We start from the raw sequence: 18,559 nt of genomic DNA, 5'->3' as shown, positions 1-18,559 counted from the left end.
CCTAACTATCAGTTCCTGTTTTTGTTTTTTTGTTTTTTTTTTGTACCCAAGGTTTCGGTTCTCAGCTTATCCCTTTCCTGTTACATTTTACTATAAGGTGCAAGAAGCCAGGCTACATTTTCCACATTTAGTTTGGAAATTTTTTCAGCTAGATATCCCAGCTTCCACCTTCAAATTCTACCTTCCATCCAACATCAGGACTCAATTTTGTCAAATTCTCTGCTACTTCTTCCAGTTTGCAGTGGCACATTCATCATTTCTATCTAAGGCCTTATTAGTAAGAGCTCTTAGAGTCTGTATTCCTACAGTCTCTTCAAAGAAATCCAGGCCTTTCCTACTCACCTCCTCACTATTATTCCAGAACCTTCCCCTTATCTATGTAAAAAGCCATTCCAACATATTTGGCATTTGCCAACCACAGCATTTACTTCTCTGGTACCAAAATATATTTGGTTTTCTAATGCTGTGAAATACAATATACCAGAAATGGATTGGCTTTTACAAAGGGGATTTATTAGTTTACAAATTTACAGTTCTAAGGCATAACAAGAGGATACCTTCACTCAAGAAAGGCAGATCATGTCCTGAATTTTTCTATCAGTTTAGAAGGCACATGGCTGGCATCTCCTGACCCTTTGCCCCTGGGTTGTATTGCTTTCAGCTTCTAATTCCAGTGGCATTCTATGTTGGCTCTCCAAGCATCTCCAAATATCTGTGTCCCGGCATCTGTTCTCTGTATCAGCTCTCAGCTCTCTGTGTCAGTCCTTTAAGGACTCCAGTAAACTAAATAAGACCTACCTTGGATGGGCAGTGTCAATCCGTCTAATCAAAAGGTCCCACCCACAATTGGGTAGGTCACATCTCATGGAAACAACCCAGTCAAAAAGTCCCACCCAAACAATACATCTGCCCCCACAAGATTAGATCAGGATGAAAAGAACATGACTTTTCTGGGGCACATAACAATTTCAAACCAGCACATTTTGCATGCCACACAGAAGTGTGGAATGAGTAAGGCTTTCTCCCAATTAAACATTGCCAAGAGATGCACAATTTCTTAAATGCCATGTTCTTGCCAACAGAAATAGCTGTACTCATTGCCCTGGCCATCAAAGAGATAATACTAACATCTCTTGAAGGAATAACTAGGCCAACAGGGCAGCTAAAGTCAGAGCCCAATCAATCACCTAATTCTTACACCCCTTAATTTGCCACACACACCTTCTTATTGCTTAGTTGAGCAGGAATAAGATGATCAGCTAGGATTCACTCTTGGACCTGAAGGATAGCTGCTCCCTTCCTTTTGCCCCAGACACTCTTGACAAATACCTTTCCCAGGCCTGCTCACTTCTATCCTCCTTTGCTACTATCTGGTTCCTGCATTTTTAAGCTTCTCACCAAGTTTATTTCTTCCAGACTAGAACCCTTACATGCCAAACTAATGCTGACATGAGGATTTTTAGCCATTCCAATCACCCCTCCAGACCCTTCCCCTCTCAAATTAAATGACATGGCCACAAAGTTCTACACCCCATCAGATATGGCCTACATCTCCTGACAAACAGGAATCAGCCGCAGAAGACAGGCTTTTGACCCTCAGAAGCCCTTAAGATTAAGGGGCTAGAACTCTCTCAAGGAGAAGTTGAGGCAGGCTAGCACAGGGACCTTAGAGAGGAGAGAAAATAATATGAAGGAGCCCTTGAGCAAGGATGGTTAATCAAGGTCAGGAGGGCCTTTTCTGGACAGACAACCTGCCTGGGGCTACCCAGTTATGAAACACCTGATGGCAGGAGACCCACCCGAATGCACTATATACCACCAGGCACCACCCTAGAGAGAAGGGAAGGTAGGAGGACCTCAAACAAGAAAGGGGAAAGAGGGATAAGTAAAGCTAAGCAATAAAAGCAGATTGCCCCAATGTTGCAGGGCTTCTCACCTCTCACCCATCTTTTCTTGTGAGAGTGCCTGCATATCCTCTCACATGTGTGTGTGTGTTGTTGTTGTTTTGTTTGTTTTGTGTGTGTGGTTTCTTTTGGGGGAGTGTATGGTCTGGGAATTGGATCCAGGTCTCCCGCATAAAAGGCAAACATTCTACCACTGAACCACCCATGCACCCTCTCACATGTGTTACCTGCTTACTCAAAAAATAAAAAAAATTTGCCAGTCCAAAAATACCTGACACTGAAACTGAAATCTGCACCATCAGTCATCCTTTGTGTCAAGATGGGCTATCTCCAGAAAGCTCATGACAAAAATGCAAATAAAACCCATGACAGAGAAAGGAAGTTATGCTTGAGGGTGGAGACAAGAGAAGAGAAGAGAAGCATACTTCCCTGCACAACCATGGTCAGCTCTATACCCATGGCCAACCAACACGGAGGCAGAGACTAGGATTTGTCCCTCTTGTCTTCCTGCCCCTTCCCCTACCTCCTAGCAGTCTAGCCTTTCTGAAATCAGGCTCCACCTTCTTCAACAGACTTACCTCACAATACCACCATCAGCTAGCTATACCCTCTCAAACCATACCAATCACAGTGCCCCCAAAGACCCTGTATGTTTTTCATGTTATTCTCTCATCTTACATGCCCTTCCCCTAACCTTCACTGATCATCAGGTGTGATGGAGATCATCTTTTTGCAAATATCAACCCAATACAATTTGAATTTCCTCATAAGAAATTAAAGGCCTTTGCCACCTTCATCATCTGACACAGAATCTTGTGGTTTATTGCTCCTGGACACTAGCAGGACAAATCACAAATGGTTTGTCAGAGCAGTCCTAGACAGTTTATTTTTATTTAAAAAGCACTTATCCAGCATGCATTGAGAGCTTTACAAATATTAACTTTTAATCCTAGCAATTTTATAAGGCAGATGATATTCACTCACTGCACAAGTGAAAAAATACAGGCACAGATCCTCACAACGGGCAGAGAGCAAACCCCTTCCCCTCAATCTCAGCCGTGAGCAGAGAGCCAATCGAAGAGTGTGGGACAGAGAGGAAAGTCCCCTTTTCTGGCCCTGAGAGACAATAAAGAAAGTCAGTCAGTCATATGTGTCCTGATTTTCCCCTCTGGGACAGTACCCAGAGAGGTGTTGAGAGTTCCAGGAAGAGCCCAAGAGAAGAGATTCTTGTATCCCAATGCCTGCATAGCCCTTCAGTGAAAAGTAACTCTCAGACTGCCCTCTGACCCCAACCTGGGGCCAGAAACATCTGAGTGAGCTCAAATAGGAAGGCCCTGAAGTTTTCCCAGGTGCTCTCAGACCCTGTGAGCACAGGTGAGATCAAAGGCTTCTCGAAATGCTGCCTACTCCTGGCATGGGGGACCCATCAGACCGGAGCAGCAGAGTCTGGCTGGAGAGTTCTCAAGAGGGTTTTTGTGGAGAAGGCAAAGGTTCCAGAGTAAGAGTCACAAATCAGAGATCAACATGAGGTTAAGGCAGGCAGGAAGGATTCCACGGTCAAACAAAACTACTGCAAGTCACACCGGACACATAATTCAACCACAACAGCAAAACATGCAACATGTCACTGCTTAAAAACAATGCTGAAGACCAAAGGTCTCAGAGGATGCTGTACCCCAAGTCCCTCAATTCTCCCTACTGGCTACCAAGAAGGGAAAGCCCCACTCCTTCACTACACTATCACACACACGCACACACACACACAAACACTCAGGTGCCAACTTTAAAGAAGCTGGAGAGGAAACAGCAGAGATAGGGGAGACATACTCTTATCCTTCCAAAAGATTGAGTATTGCCCTATAGGAGTATTTTAAATTGTAAGAACAACTGCCAAATACTCATTCCCTTACTCCACTTTCCAAAGGTATACTTCCATTTCTCTCCTGCTGACGTCTGTACTTTGATGTCGTACGTTTTATATTTACATATGTTAAAAAACTCATGACATATTGTTATAATGTTTATTTAAGCACTCAATTTAGAGAGATTTAAATAATCAGAGAAAAATCTTATTTATCTACAATCAACCATGTAGTTACTGTTTACAAGACTCTTCATTTCTATCTGCAGATCAAGACTGGACAAACATTGCTCCATCGGCCCGACTGACCTGTTTTTTATATGGTCCATGAGCTAAGAATGTTTTTACGTTGTTAAAGGTGTTTAAAAAAGAAGAATATGCAAAAGAATATGTACGTGGTCTGCAAAGCTAAAGATATATACCATAAACCACTAAAATGGCAGCACAAAGTTATAGTGAATAATCTAACAAAAGGGATAAAATGGAATCATAAAACAATATTTCATCAACCCCAAAGAAAGTAGAAAAAGTGAACAATGAACAAATGGGACAAATTTAAAGTGGGTGGACCAGCTTAGCGTCTTAAATACATCCTGCATTTTTGTACCTGACACTTTAGAATGTCCAAGCTTAAAGTCCAAGATATTAGGTAAAGACCCATTAAAATCCTATCATAACATGCTTTTAAAAGCAAGGGTGAAAATACCTGGTGTATACACACAACAGACCACTAAGTGGCCTCTGGAAGGAATCAATTTGTGAGGCATGTAACTAGGTGAATGAAGCTTAAGGACTGCATGTTAAATGAAATGTCTGAAACAAAAAGACAAAACATCATTATGCCTCACTCATATGGACTAACTATAATATATAAACTTGGTGAACTGAAGTCGAGAGCATCGGTTATCAGGTTGGGGCCTATTATAAAGAGTCCTAGATTGTCAGCTCCTACAGACACATTTATTCAGGAGTTGTAATCTAAATTCTGAGACACTGAGCTGTTTGTATATAACCTCGTCATTCCCAGAAACTTTGGGTATTTACATGACACCTGAGATTCGGAGTCAGAGCTCTGAAGCAATGAAAGTCCGCAGTATCCCATACAGGAACTGTTTAAAAAGTTGAAAAAGGTATCAGACTTAAATTAGATACATGAATGAAGCTGATCTGGATAGGACTAAGGTAAATCAGAATACAGGGTAAAGGATGATATCATCCTATTTTAAAACTTCGACTTCTGTGCAAGACCAAAGAGAGAGATGTTTATTTGGTACAAAATTTATATTTTGGTTAGTGCATTCCCTAGTTTAACTTGTATGGTCAGTTTAGTTGAGCATCATAAGTACATGGAATCTTGAATAGGGGGTGATATCTTGTTGGTTTGTCTAGGTTAGCGTGATACCCCGATATATCCCAGAACAATTTAGGCAGTGAATAAAGAAGTATTTACAAAGTCTCCCTGGGGGCCTTGGGTGAAAGGAGGAAATATTCAGCTTCCTCCTTTGGGGAATTCCTGATATGCTCGCAAGCAGTGGGAATAATCATATTAATAGGCTGAGCCTTTGATTTGGGTTTCACCCCTATGAAACTTATTCCTGCAGAGGATAAGCTAAGCCTATTTATAATTATGCCTAAGAGTTAATCTCAGAGAATTTATTTTGTTGCTCAGATGTGGCCTCTCTCTCTAAGCCAACTCAGCAGGTGAACTCGCTGCCCTCCTCCTACATGGGACATGACTCCCAGGGGTATAAAGCTCCCTGGCTACATGGGACAGCACTCCTAGAATGAGCCAAGACCTGGCATCATGGGATTGAGAAAGCTTTCTTGACCAGAAGGAGGAGGAGAGAACTGAGACAAAATAAAGTTTCATGGCTGAGAGATTTCAAACAGAATCGAGAGGTTATCCTGGAGGTTATTCTTATGTATCATACGGATATCCCTTTTTAGTTTATGCTGTATTGGAGTGGCTGGAGGGAAGTACCTGAAACTGTTGAGCTGTGCTCCAGTAGCCTTGATTCTTGAAGATGACTGGATAATGATACAACTTTTACAGTGTGACTGTGTGATTGTGAAAACCTTGTGTCTGATGCTCCTTTTATCCAGGGTATGGACAGATGAGTAAAAAATATGGATACAAAAATAAATAAATAATAAAAGGATAAGGGGTAAAATAAATTTGGTAGATGGAAATGTCAGTAATCAATGAGAGGAAGGGATAAGGGATATGAGATGTATGAATTTTTTCTTTTTTCTTTTTATTTTTTTTCCTATAGTGATGCTAATGTTCTAAAAATGATCATGGTGGTAAATACACAACTATATGATGCTATTGTGAGCCACTGATTGTTCACCATGTATGGACTGTATGTGTGTAATTTGTCAATAAAAATACTTTTTAAAAAATGTGAAAATCTTCTTCTCACCACAGTGCTTGTAACAGAGTAAGTGTTCAGTGAGTGAACATCTAATTATTAGTGTTAACTAGATTGAGATTAAGACCGACTCTTCTCTTCTTTACCATTTCCTTGCCTTGCTCCTCCTCTCTCAGGACAAAGGAAAGCTCCAAACTGCTGCCAGGGCTTTTAAGTGAAACCCTGGACATCCCAGGAGAAAACAAACTGGGAGAGCCCAGGAGCTGGACTCAGACAAGGTTTACCCACTGGGGCTAACCTGAGGTTTGGCCACATGATAATCACTAGCGATCTTCATAGCTAATTTGTCATACTCCCACAGAGGTACCCTCTGCTAAAAAAATAAATGGATTTGTAGGTTGAGGCTCTGAATGCTTTCAAAAATGCCAACACATCCAAGAGAGAAACCATCTCATAGAAACAAGCAACCATAGGATTTATGAGCGCCTGCTGATCTTTATGGTTAAGTCCCTAACAAGAAAAGCCGGACCTCAAATGAAACCAATCCACAGGAAAAGAACTAAGAAGAGAAGACACTCTGCCCCCAAAATTCTTCCAGGGTACCAGAACTCCTATAGCTACTCAATCATTTCACCCATTTATCCAAAAGATACTTATTTGAGGAAGGAGCTATATTAAATGTTAGGGATACAACAGTGAACGAAATCAGTACTACATTTGGCCCTGGAGAGTTGAGCACATCTGGGGACACAGATAAGAAAACAAGCAATTACAGGGCACTGTGATAAGGATTGTGTTGAGGCAAACGGAAGGTGCTATGGGACACAAAAGACCAACACCTATTCCTCACTGGGGAAAGAAAAAAAAACAGTTTTCTAAGAAGAAGTGGCATCTAAATTGAAGCCATATAAGGAGAAGTCCACCAGTTGAAAGAGGAAAGAAAAGTTCAACGAGGCAGGAGAAATAGCATATGCAAAAACCTGGTTTGTGGAGGGCATGAAAATGGTTGGGGGGGGGGGGGCAGAGGGAGATGGGAACTGAAACATAATCACAACTAGATCACAGACACAGAAGCAGGACTGATGAGAAATGAGGCGGTGATCAGATCAAGGAGGTCTTCATAAGTCATGGAAAATGGTTTAGACTTCATCCCCTTGAAGCAAAGAGAAATACCTTGAAGTGTTTTTACAAGCAAGTGATGTGATCAGATTAGAAAGGGGCAGGACTGGAAGCAAAGAGATCAGCCGGAAGGCACCACACCCATTCAAGGAGGTGGATGGGGTGCTCTCAACCAGGACAGGAGTAAAGTAGATCGCAACTGAAGAATGTGAAAGAGAGTCAGTAAATAGAATGATGGGTGGGGAAGATTTGAAGCAGTTTCCAGGAGAGGTTAAAGTTGAGACCAATACCTAAGTTTTCAAATTGAAGAGCTAAGTGAACAGTTCCATTCTTTGAAATACAAAACACAGAATAATTTAGTTTGGAAAAGGAAGCCAATGCGTTCAAATTTGGACATGCTGGGTGTGAAGTGTCCTTGGAACATCCAGGGGACAAGGCCCTATACACAGTTATAAATGTGAATCCTGAGTTTGGAACTAAGACCTGGGAGTCATTCAAACAAGATGACAATGGAAGCCACAGAGGGGTTGAGGGAGTGTGTTGTCTGAATGAAAAAGAAACTAGGACAGCACCCTGAGGAATACCGATATTCAAAGGACAGGCAAGGAAAATAATCCCAAGAAATCAAAGTGAGAAGGAACAATCATAGGAAACAAGAAGAGAGAAAGGTTTCAGAAGACAAGGAAAGAAATCATTTCAAAAATGAGAGAAAGGACCACTTCACAAACACTAGAATAGCTATGCTCAAAAAGATAAACAACAGCAAATATTGGTAAAGATGTAGAGAAACTATGAGACACAAAAGAGAAAAGCACAAAAAAAACCTTACACATTGCTGGTGGGAAAGTCAAATGTTGCAGCTACTTTGGAAAATAGTTTGGTGGTTGCTTTAAAAAGTTAAATATAGAGTTACCATATGACCTAGCGATTCCATTCCTAGGTATACACCCAAGAGAACTGAAAATATATGTTCACATAAAAACTTGTACACAAGTGTTCTGAAAAACATTATTGGTAAGAACCTAAAACTGTAGATAACCCAAATGCCCATTAACTGATGAATGAACAGACAAAAATGGTATATATATATATATACATATATATATATATATCCACCCAATGGAATATTATACAGTCATAAAAAGGAGTGAGGTACTGATACATGCTACTACATGGATGAACCTTGAAAACATTAGGCTAAGTGAAAGAAGCCAGATACAAAGGGCCATGTATTGTATGATTCCATTTATATGAAATATCCAGAATAGAAAAATCTATACAGACAGCACTTATTATCCTTAATACCATTCTCACCCACTCAAAGACACTGCTCAAGTTATTCTCCTTATTCTCTTCTACACTCAATTTTTCCCCCTCTACTCTATTCCCATTAGCACTGAAGCATGATGTTGCATCTCCTATTTAAGAAAAACTCTTTGACCCCATTGCCCCTCTAACTATTTCTCTACTTCCATTAAAGCAAGACCCTTTGAAAAAGCAGTTTACATCTGTTTCCAAGTTCTCTTCTATTCTTTCTTGACCTAAAACCCTTATGTTACTAAATCCAGATGTCTATTGCATCTTCACCTTACCTGTCAGTATTGGACACAAATGAACACCTGTCCTCTAGGCTTTCATCACTTAGCTTCCAGGTCACCACACTTACCTGATCTTCCTCTTACCCCTCTGGCTACTACTCAGTCTCTTTTGCTGGCTCATTCCTTCTCATCTCCTCGACCCCCTAGCTGTTGGATTGCTTAAGACCCAATCCTTGGAATTCTTCTCTGTTTGATGCTCCCTAATGTGAATTCATAACCCCCAGTGTCTCCACCTTGGTGTAAGTAACCATTGTTCCTTGCCTGGATTATTGCAACAGATTCCTAGTTCATCTTTCTGCTCCTGTCCTTGCCTCCTGCAGTGTAGTCTCAATTCAACACAGCAGGATGTCACTCCTTGAAGAGCAGACCATCCTCAACCTCAGGGCCTTTGCACTATTGGTTCTCCCTCTCAGGATACTTATTCCCAAGACACCTAGCTTGGCTAGCTTCTTCACTTCTGCTGAGTTTATACTTAAAAATCACCTTCTCAGTGAAGACCCCTTGACCATTTTATCTAAAATCTTACACCCCCACCCAAGCATGAGATTTCATATCCCAACATATTTTATATTTTACTTTACTTATTGTCTCTCTCTCCACCTGAAATGCAAGCTCCTTGATATTAAGGATTTTTGTTCAACTTGTACAATTGTATATCCCCAGTGTCTCAAACAGCACCTGGTACATAGTATATGCTCAATAAATATTTATTGAATAAATGGTTGGCCTTAGTGAACACACATACAATACTTGATTTTGTTTCACTTTCCTGACACAATCAGCCACATGGCCTAGAATTTAGCAGAAAAGCAAACACTACCAAACATGCAATGTGAGGACTGGAATAGATGGAATGATTGAAAGCTTATAATGTTTGCAATTAGCACAATATATGCATAATTACACTAGTTCTCACACCCACCTTATTGCATAGATGCAGCCATACCCATTTTACAGACAAGAAAATTGAGTATCAGAGAAGTTAACTTTTTCGAATGGCAGAGTCAGAGACCATGTTATTTCCACAAAGCTATCACACCCATTTTTGCCATCATATTTGTTGGAGTATGCAAGGGAAAGGGACTAAAAAGTATAATGTGCAATGTTAAAGAAAGTATAAGAAATAGACACACTCACACTATCGGTGCAAATGTAATTTGGTATTATATTTCAAGAGAACAGTGTAGCAATATAGTAGAAAGGTTTGCAAGTAAAGTGTGAAAAGACTTATGTATAGAGATATTTATTTCAGTGTTAGTTCTAATGATAATTTTTAAAGAAAACCATTTAAATGTCCAGCATATGAGGATTGGTGTAAAAAATATGATAGAATACTCTGAATTTACTACAAAGTATTATAGAAGTATATTTTTTGACATGTAAAGATTTCGTGATATATTGTTACACTGAAGCAGCATTATGTAAAATTGTATGTAGAATACTTTGGTTAAATATATATATTTATAAAATTACAATGATATATTCATATACGTGCATATATTATATATATGTTAGAAACATATAGAAAGGCGTGATACTTAATCTCCAGATGGTAGGATTTGGGATGTGTTTTAAATTGCCTACATTTCATCATTTTTCTACAATGAACATGAAAAATATTGTATTTTTTTAACAGAAACTGAAGCTGCCAAAAAAAAAAATGTTTTCAGGACAGTTCAGCAGTAAACAATGAGAGCAAATGGTAAGATAACTAGGAGAAATAAAGTAGAACTGAAGGTTGGTTTGTCAACACAATTTACCTTATCCAGACCTTGAGTGACCAAGAAAAAGTTAAATTATTTTACCCATGTTTTTTTCAACAAAGCAAAGATTACATAAAACATTTTAGAAAATTTTACATATAAAAGTTAATTTTAAAACATTGTTTATATTATACTCATTGGTAGCTGCAGTTATCTGGAAAATTCATCTGTGTGAATGACTTCTTCATGACAATTTAAGATAAAGCAGGTCTAAATTAATGGTCAAATTTTTTTTCGTTACAGGACAAGCCCACAGAAGAACAAAATCAAAACAGCCTCATGGAAAAAAAATTATCTGATTGGGCTCATTTGTTCCTAGACGTATAGAAGAAAGAACTGGAAAGTCTTCTGAATTTGCCTGAATTTATACAATTTGATATTATAAACCAGAACCTTTAATATGCAGCAATAGAAGTCCTTGAATTAAAGTGAGACCAAGGACACCTTTTCTCATTAAAACCAATGTGACACAATAGCTGAAAGCCAAGATCCCAAGAGCACCTCTTTCAAATCTAATTTACCTTGTCCCTCCATTTAATGAAATGTCATTTTAAATTCATTGTGTTGAAACATTTTACAAATCATTTATATGGCTATATTAAGTGTATATTATGGTATTCTAATTAATTTTAAGTAAATTTCTATACTAAATCAAGGCCTCTTGGGAAACTTCTTCAATTTTCCCACTAATATATTTTGGCCAAAACAGAAATTCTGTGAAAGAGTAATTTAAGAAAGCTGGGTACTTCCACTCTGTGTTACTGTATCATGAAATAAGGCAAAATAGGTTGGTAAAACATTTAAACTTGAATTTTTGGACTTGGCAAAAGCTTATAGCATACTACATTTAATATTTTTAACCACTGAGATTCAAGTTGATGGGCTTCCATGGAGCTCAAATTTGGATAAGGTAAGCTTCTATAATTGCAGGGTTTTGTGAGTAATAATACTGACTTTTGAGCTCTTGTACATACCAGGCACCATGCTAAATACTTTCCATTTAAGTCATCTCATTTAATCCTGACAACATTCTAAGAGATAATACTTCAGATCAATACCTGTAGATCTGGTCACAATACAAAATTCCATGAATTATTTCACTATCGATGCATATTTAGATTGTTACCAAGTTTTTGCAATTACAAAAAAAAAAAAAAAAAAACTGCTACAAACATCCATAAACCTCCATGTGTGAAAAGACCAAGCACTGTCCACAGAGTGAGCAAGCCTGGGACAGGTGCAAGAATGGCTGTACAAAGCCTCAAATTCTGAAGAGGTCTCCAGGAGCTTTCAGAACCAAAGTCCATGACTGCTCTGACCATGAGCATCTGAGTTTCAGATGGTTTTTCACCACTTGCAAAGCTGTCCTCCCTCTCGCCTAAAAAAGGGTGGAACAACACAAGAACAAGCTCCCTCTGCTGGACTTCCTCCCACAAGACACTCAACTCTCCCCTGTCCCTGGTACAGATCTGGGATAATCAAGTGTCACAGGTGCTGATTCGCTGCTTCTACGTGTCCCTGGCAAATCTTGCTTTGTTTCTGTACTATGAGATATTGTAGCACTTTGCTTTTACCTACTACAACACATAGTGATCATCTTTCTGTAAGGTAAAGGTTTAACTATTAGAAATTATTCATAAGTGAAAAAATTCATTTAATAATAGTAAGTTATACAAATACAGTAATGGGTCTTTCCCTCAGAAAAATCCTGGAATAATTTCTAGAATACTTGCTTCTCATCAAAGCTGTATTACTAACTATTTAACTTTGCACACGTCACTTAATCTTTCTTGAACTCTATTTTAAATGGCAAATATTAATATCTACCTTACATAATTGCTATTTTTTCCATTTTCCCAGATGAGACCACAGATGTAAAATATGCTGAAAATATAAGCCATGCACATTCATGTTAAAATAGAAGAAAGGTAACAACTTCAAACATAACAATAAAACATACCAAGAAATGAAATGACCTTCCAAAGCATTATGTGATATGAGGACATAGTAACCTAAGTGAATTTGCCACTTGGTCAAATATAAAATCAATGGCATAGAGGGCTCATTAAGAACCCATAAATTTCTAGTATTTAGACTCTCACATCTCATAAGAGCACTTCCAGTCCAAGATTAAGACAAATATTGAAAACAATTAAAAACAAATCATTTAACTCATTAATTATTATACTATCTCTGGACTCATGGGTACACATCCCCATGTGCAAAATGATGTTTTAAAATTGATCTGAAGATGAGGTAATAAGAAAGGTGCCAACTAGAGTGACTGATAAACTTTGGTCTTGTGAGTGAATCATTCTGTTGCCTTTTATTTGGGACCACAGGACACAGATCTTAATTTTAGGGCTACTATTATGGTCCCCCATGGAAAACAACAGATTTCTTGGGTTAAATTTGCTTCTGGTCAAAACACTGGGTAGCGCCCCAACTCATTAAATATTGACTACTCGGCAGGCAGGTATCCATGAAATATTACACTTCTGCCAAGAGAAGAATTTACATATCAAACAAAAATAATCACAAGCCATTTTTAAGGGGTGACTTCTTCCAGCAAAAAGAAAGGGGGCAGGGATTAATGAGCAGTGAGTACCTACCAGACATTATGCTCGATTCTCACGACACTTAAGGGTAATTGTGCGCATTCTCATACACTCATATACTGTCAGGAGTAATACGAATTTTTAGAAACTTCTGGGGTCCAATCCGAAAGTAAATATTAAAGGGATTAAAATTGTGCATGTAATTCTCCCAGCAACTCCACTTCTCGATATATATTCTATTGAAACAATCATGAGTGTGAGCAAATATTTCTCTATAATGTGTCCATTTCAACATTTTAAAATAGTAAAAAAGGCAGAATGACTTCAAGGTCTGCCAGTTGGAATGAGTTAAAACATTATGATAGAGTCATATGATGGAGCAGTTTGCACCCAATAAAATCATGTGGCAGACGATTTATTATATGAAGAAATGCTCATGATTATAAAATAGCATGTATTAATGAATTCCATTACTCTAAATATATACATGTGTATATGTGTGTATATGATATATTTTATAACAAATATCTGTTTCTTGCACGTAAAAAACGACTGGAAATGGATATTACAAATGCTAACAGTGGTGATCTTGGGCAGTAGGATTGTTGAATTTTATTCTTTTCATTGAGCTTTTCTGCAGAGTATTTCTGACATGTTTCTCAATTAATAAAAGCTAATTCACTTTTTTTAATTAAAAAAGTAGAAATTGCAAAAGAAAAATTACAAAAATCTTGTGGACAATTACATAATATCAGTATAGTAAATACACAGCCATCTGTGTCCATTTTAAAGGGGAAAAGGCTCAAATAAGAGTTTAAATTTTGATATGTTTGTCTAAAAGAATTATTGAGGCACTGGGATATAATGGAACAAACCATGTCTAGACTAAAAATAAGGAACCATAGGTACTAATCCCTTCTTTGTTATTTGGCAGGTTACTTAACCTCTTTGGATCAATGCTTCCTCAACTAGAAAATAAGATTTGAGAAGATAATCTGGAAGTTTCCTTCCAGCCTTAAAATGCTAAATGGTACTTTATAATCATATCTCATTTTTTAAAAATCACTGAAATGTACGAAGGTTACACATAGACTCAAACTTTAACAAATGATCTCAAGGGATCATTTTCATTTTTAGAACTGTTGGTTAATCCCACTCCCAGCCTTACCTGGAGAAGAGTGAGGACAGCTACATAGTATTAAGAATAATCATAAACCTTTTCCACTCTGTCAATTAAAGAAACCCTGAAATTCAGTAACTGCTGGAACTTCTAATTGGAATCTTGTCTTACTAACCCTACCAAGTTACAATTGAAGGTGAATAAGTAATAAAATTGATGGAATTTATTTCCCCATTATGCAGTGCAGACTAAATAAGTGGCCAAAAGCTTCTGTAGATTGCTGTTCTGGATCAGTGCTGGAGCTACTAGAATGTCCCTTCTTAGAACACTGGATGGTGGTTTGAGGACAAGGAGAAGCCCAGCTTCTTTAAGAAATGGAGGAAAATAACCACCATTTATCTACTACTGGTACTATAAATGTATCCTGTATTCTTGAGGAAAAGGTAGTCATTTCCATTGTACAGTGAAGGAAACAATAGCAAACTCTCACTTAGAGGAACAGATAACCACAAAACATCTCACGTTTGTACTATCCCACAATATTACAAACCAGACTTTTAAAAGTAAAAATCATGTTATATTCTAAATACCAACAATTATCTCCCTAAAAACTGGAGATTTTTTATTGCTTAAAAAAAAAGGAGATCTTCTTGACATGCCTCTTACATGGTTATTTTTTGCCAAGAGTCAGGGAATGCGAACAGAGTGATGGTAGATTGTTCCATCATATACACCTTTCAAACGTCTATCAAGTACAAAACTGTTGAGAGTTCAGGGCAAATCTTTAAATTTAGCATTATAATTAGTTCCAACATTGAATAACTCAAAATAACTTTTCCTGACACCCATCTTTCCAAAACCCAAAAAACAAAGAGAAAAATGCAATTTTTAATAAATAATTGCACAGTGCCTCTCAAAGATGACTATCTCCCTAACCATGGTCTTAGAATATTTTTACTAACTTCCATCATTTTAGCTACTTAAGTGCTTTGACAGGTATGACAAGCTTTCATGGTCAATTCTGACTTTAAGACCAACATGCTTTTAGAGGCATTTCCAACTAACTGCTGTTTTTGTGAAACTGCAATTATTCAATACTGACATTTACATTTTTACCAAATCCTCCAATTTATCCTAGCTTTAGTAGCTAGTGTTGAATACTTACTTCCTTGTATTTTCTCATTTTTCCAGGTTTTCTGGGAACTATGTGAAAATAACTGCAAAAGAAGAAAATAAAATATAATTAGAAGATAAATATTTAGATAGAGAGTCTGAGGTTCTTTAGTGATGATTTCTTTCAGCATTAAGATATACAAACCCAAGGCAATTTAACATTAAAATAAAGAGCACTATAAATGACAGAATCCAAACCAATATATAAAGCCATGCCCTTGTAGGGCAATTTTTTATACTAGGTAACATTGGCATTGCCCAGTGGAGAACTGTCTCTTCGATGACAATACTTTCCTTCTTATAATCTTGTTAATCAAACAGAGAAAGGGCTATGAACTACAGTTAACAATATAATAATATTGGTTCATCAATTGTAACAAAGGAAAAGCATAAATGCAAAACTATAATAATAGGGAAAACTGTTGAGGGGGAGAGTGTGTGGGAACTTTGTGCTTTCGACATGATTTTTCTGTAAACCAACAACACTTCTTCTAATTAAAAATTTTAAGAAGAAATGAATACAAACTGAAGTTGCTAAAAACAAAAGAGAAGGAAAGAGGGGCAGAAGGGCATTAAAAGCTTTCATAGCCAATTCTGACTTTAAGACCAACATGCTTTTAGAGGCATTTCCAACTAAATGCTGTTTTTGTGAAACTGCAATTATTCAATATTGACATTTACATTTTTACCAAATCCTCTAATTTATCCTCTTTTATGCATCTAACTGAACTCCCTTTTAAACCAGGTAACTAAAGGTCCAAACTAGTAAACTCATCCAAGATCCCACAACTGGCCAAAGTCAAGAGTGGCGACCCAAACTCTTTACCCCCCTTCTTTTCAACACCACCATTCCCTCCTGTTTCACAGTGCTTCATCCCTCTTCCCATGTGGTCAAAACTGAAAACTGGACAAGAGTCACCAGAAGGAGTCATAGTAATAAATTGTTTATCCTTTGGGGGCTTTTGGATAGCCTTCTATATTATCACAAAGAAAACAAAATTTGTTAAAATGATAAATACCTTAAGATTTATATCTGGTGGTTAAGGTTTCTTCCAGATTTAAAATAAAAATTAACGTATGTGTGATTATCATCATTTTAATGGTTTTAGAATATTCAGAGAGGATAGACTTAAAAGTTCATAAATGGGAAGAAAAGGAAATTAAATATTAGGCAACATAAGATCAAGAGTCAAAAACGCAGATGCCTATAAAGGTCTGGCTGATAAATGCTGAAGCTTGCCAAAGGTAGATAACAGGGAGTGATGGGAACTATGGCCAGGGGGCAAGTGTTTCTGCATCTAAAATGAGCAGCACTTCATAGCTCCAGGGAACTGGTTTCATGTGAAAATGCAGAAAAATAAAGCCAAGTCTTTTTATTTATTTTTATTTATTTATTTATTTTGCATGGGCAGGCACCAGGAATCGAACCTGGGTCTCTGGCATCACAGGTGAGAACTCTGCCACTGAGCCACCATGACCCGCCCAGCCAAGCCCTTTTAAATAATAAAATCTTCTATTCTTTTTTTCAAAAGAAGCCAGCAATTCATATTATTGCACAAACTATCCTAATCATAAAGGATTGACAGCTAATTCAAATCTTTGAAAACTCTGTGAACCAAACAAAACTTGGCTAGGGGTGATGTCATCAACATGGCAATGTAAGACAATCCCTGAAAAAAAGTCTCCCTAGAGATTCAGTGAATAAAAGGACAAATCCCACTAACTTAGTACTCTGGAGAATGGTAGACCCTGGAGAAAAACTCCACAAACGTTGAATCGAAGAAAAAGGAAACTATCAGGTAGGAAAGTTCTGTCCCAGATCCACGAGTCCATTCTCGTCACACTTCTCCATGTACGTGCTATCCAGAGTGATTTTCACAGTGGCTCCTTTCTTCAGCTCTATGTCAGCAGCACCTCTGCCCTTGCTGAGCCTGGTGCGGATGTCAAGTTCAGGCCACGGCCACTGGCCAATAGAGAACGGGGCCAGAAGCAAAGATTTCTGTGGCTGTGTGCACATTCTCGAGGGTCTCTGCTTGGTACATGTGAGTTCTTTGAGAGAAGTTCAGACAAGCCACATTCATTCCTGATTTAATCATCTCCTTCAGCATTTCCACCAATGGGGAAGCTGAGCCAATAGTACAGATGATGCCAGTGTGCCACCCTGTGCTGGGTGGCACACGTGATCCAGGAATATGTTGGCCATGGCCTCGTGCAGCTGCTGGTTCTGAATGAAGGCAGTTCCAGGTTCACCACAGATCTCCACATGGTTTCTGAGATCCTCTACATGTCTCTAGCTTGGGCTGCCCTGCAAATGCAGTGTAAGTCTGGAGGGCTCTAAACACACTGCTCCTTCTGTCATAGCTCTCTTTTTTTTTTTTTTTTTTTGTCTTTCTTTTCCATTACTGCAACCTCCTTTTCTGTATAAATTATCTTTTGTGACGTATCTGACTGATCTTTTTCTCATTTCTGTTTCTGTATATTTTTAAAATATCCACTTTGTGGTTACCCTGACATTTATACCTCAAAACCTACATCTATAATCTACTCATTTAAAAAGACATAAACTTAGCTCCAATAGAAAACACGTTCTCTGCTCTCATATCTCTTTATCTCCCCCTTTTATGTTGTTTTTGTCCCACTTTACATTTGGATGGTCATTATCAGGAAATACCTTTTTCTTGCTCGGTTGTATTCTGCCTCTTATAGTAATTAAAAAGTAGTGCATATTGAGGATACAGTACTATTGGATTTTACATTTACTCCTTTAGTTATCTGTACTCATGATCTTCATTTCACTACTCCAAGCCACTCTCTCATCTTTTCCTTTCAATGTGCACAACTCCCTTTAGTAATTCTTGTTGGGTATGTCTTTTGTTGATGAACTCTAATCAGTGAATATTTTAGACTCTATTATTTTTGAAGATTTGCCAAATAAAGAATTTGGGGCTGGCAGTTTTTCTTTCTTTGTATCTTAAATAAGTCATACCACTGCCTTCTTGCCTCCATGGTTTCTAATGGGAAATTCTTAGTCTTATGGAAGATCCCTTGTATGTGGCAAATTGCTTTTCCCTAGATGCTTTCAGAATTCTCT

At 37.9% G+C, this 18,559-nt stretch overlaps 1 protein-coding gene across 1 annotated transcript in view; it reads right to left on the bottom strand.

Moving 5' to 3' along the window:
- The window catches only part of DCDC2C (doublecortin domain containing 2C), a 192,784-nt gene that overhangs the window by 156,320 nt on the left and 17,905 nt on the right, over nt 1-18,559 (bottom strand). The window contains exon 2 of the mRNA XM_077153093.1: nt 15,461-15,512. Coding sequence (XP_077009208.1) covers nt 15,461-15,512 — 52 coding nt within the window. The remainder of the gene's footprint in view (nt 1-15,460; nt 15,513-18,559) is intronic.

The sequence above is a fragment of the Tamandua tetradactyla genome, chromosome 3 (genome assembly GCF_023851605.1).
Source record: "Tamandua tetradactyla isolate mTamTet1 chromosome 3, mTamTet1.pri, whole genome shotgun sequence".
Taxonomy (NCBI): Eukaryota; Metazoa; Chordata; class Mammalia; order Pilosa; family Myrmecophagidae; genus Tamandua; species Tamandua tetradactyla.
This window is presented reverse-complemented; position numbering and strand designations above follow the sequence as displayed.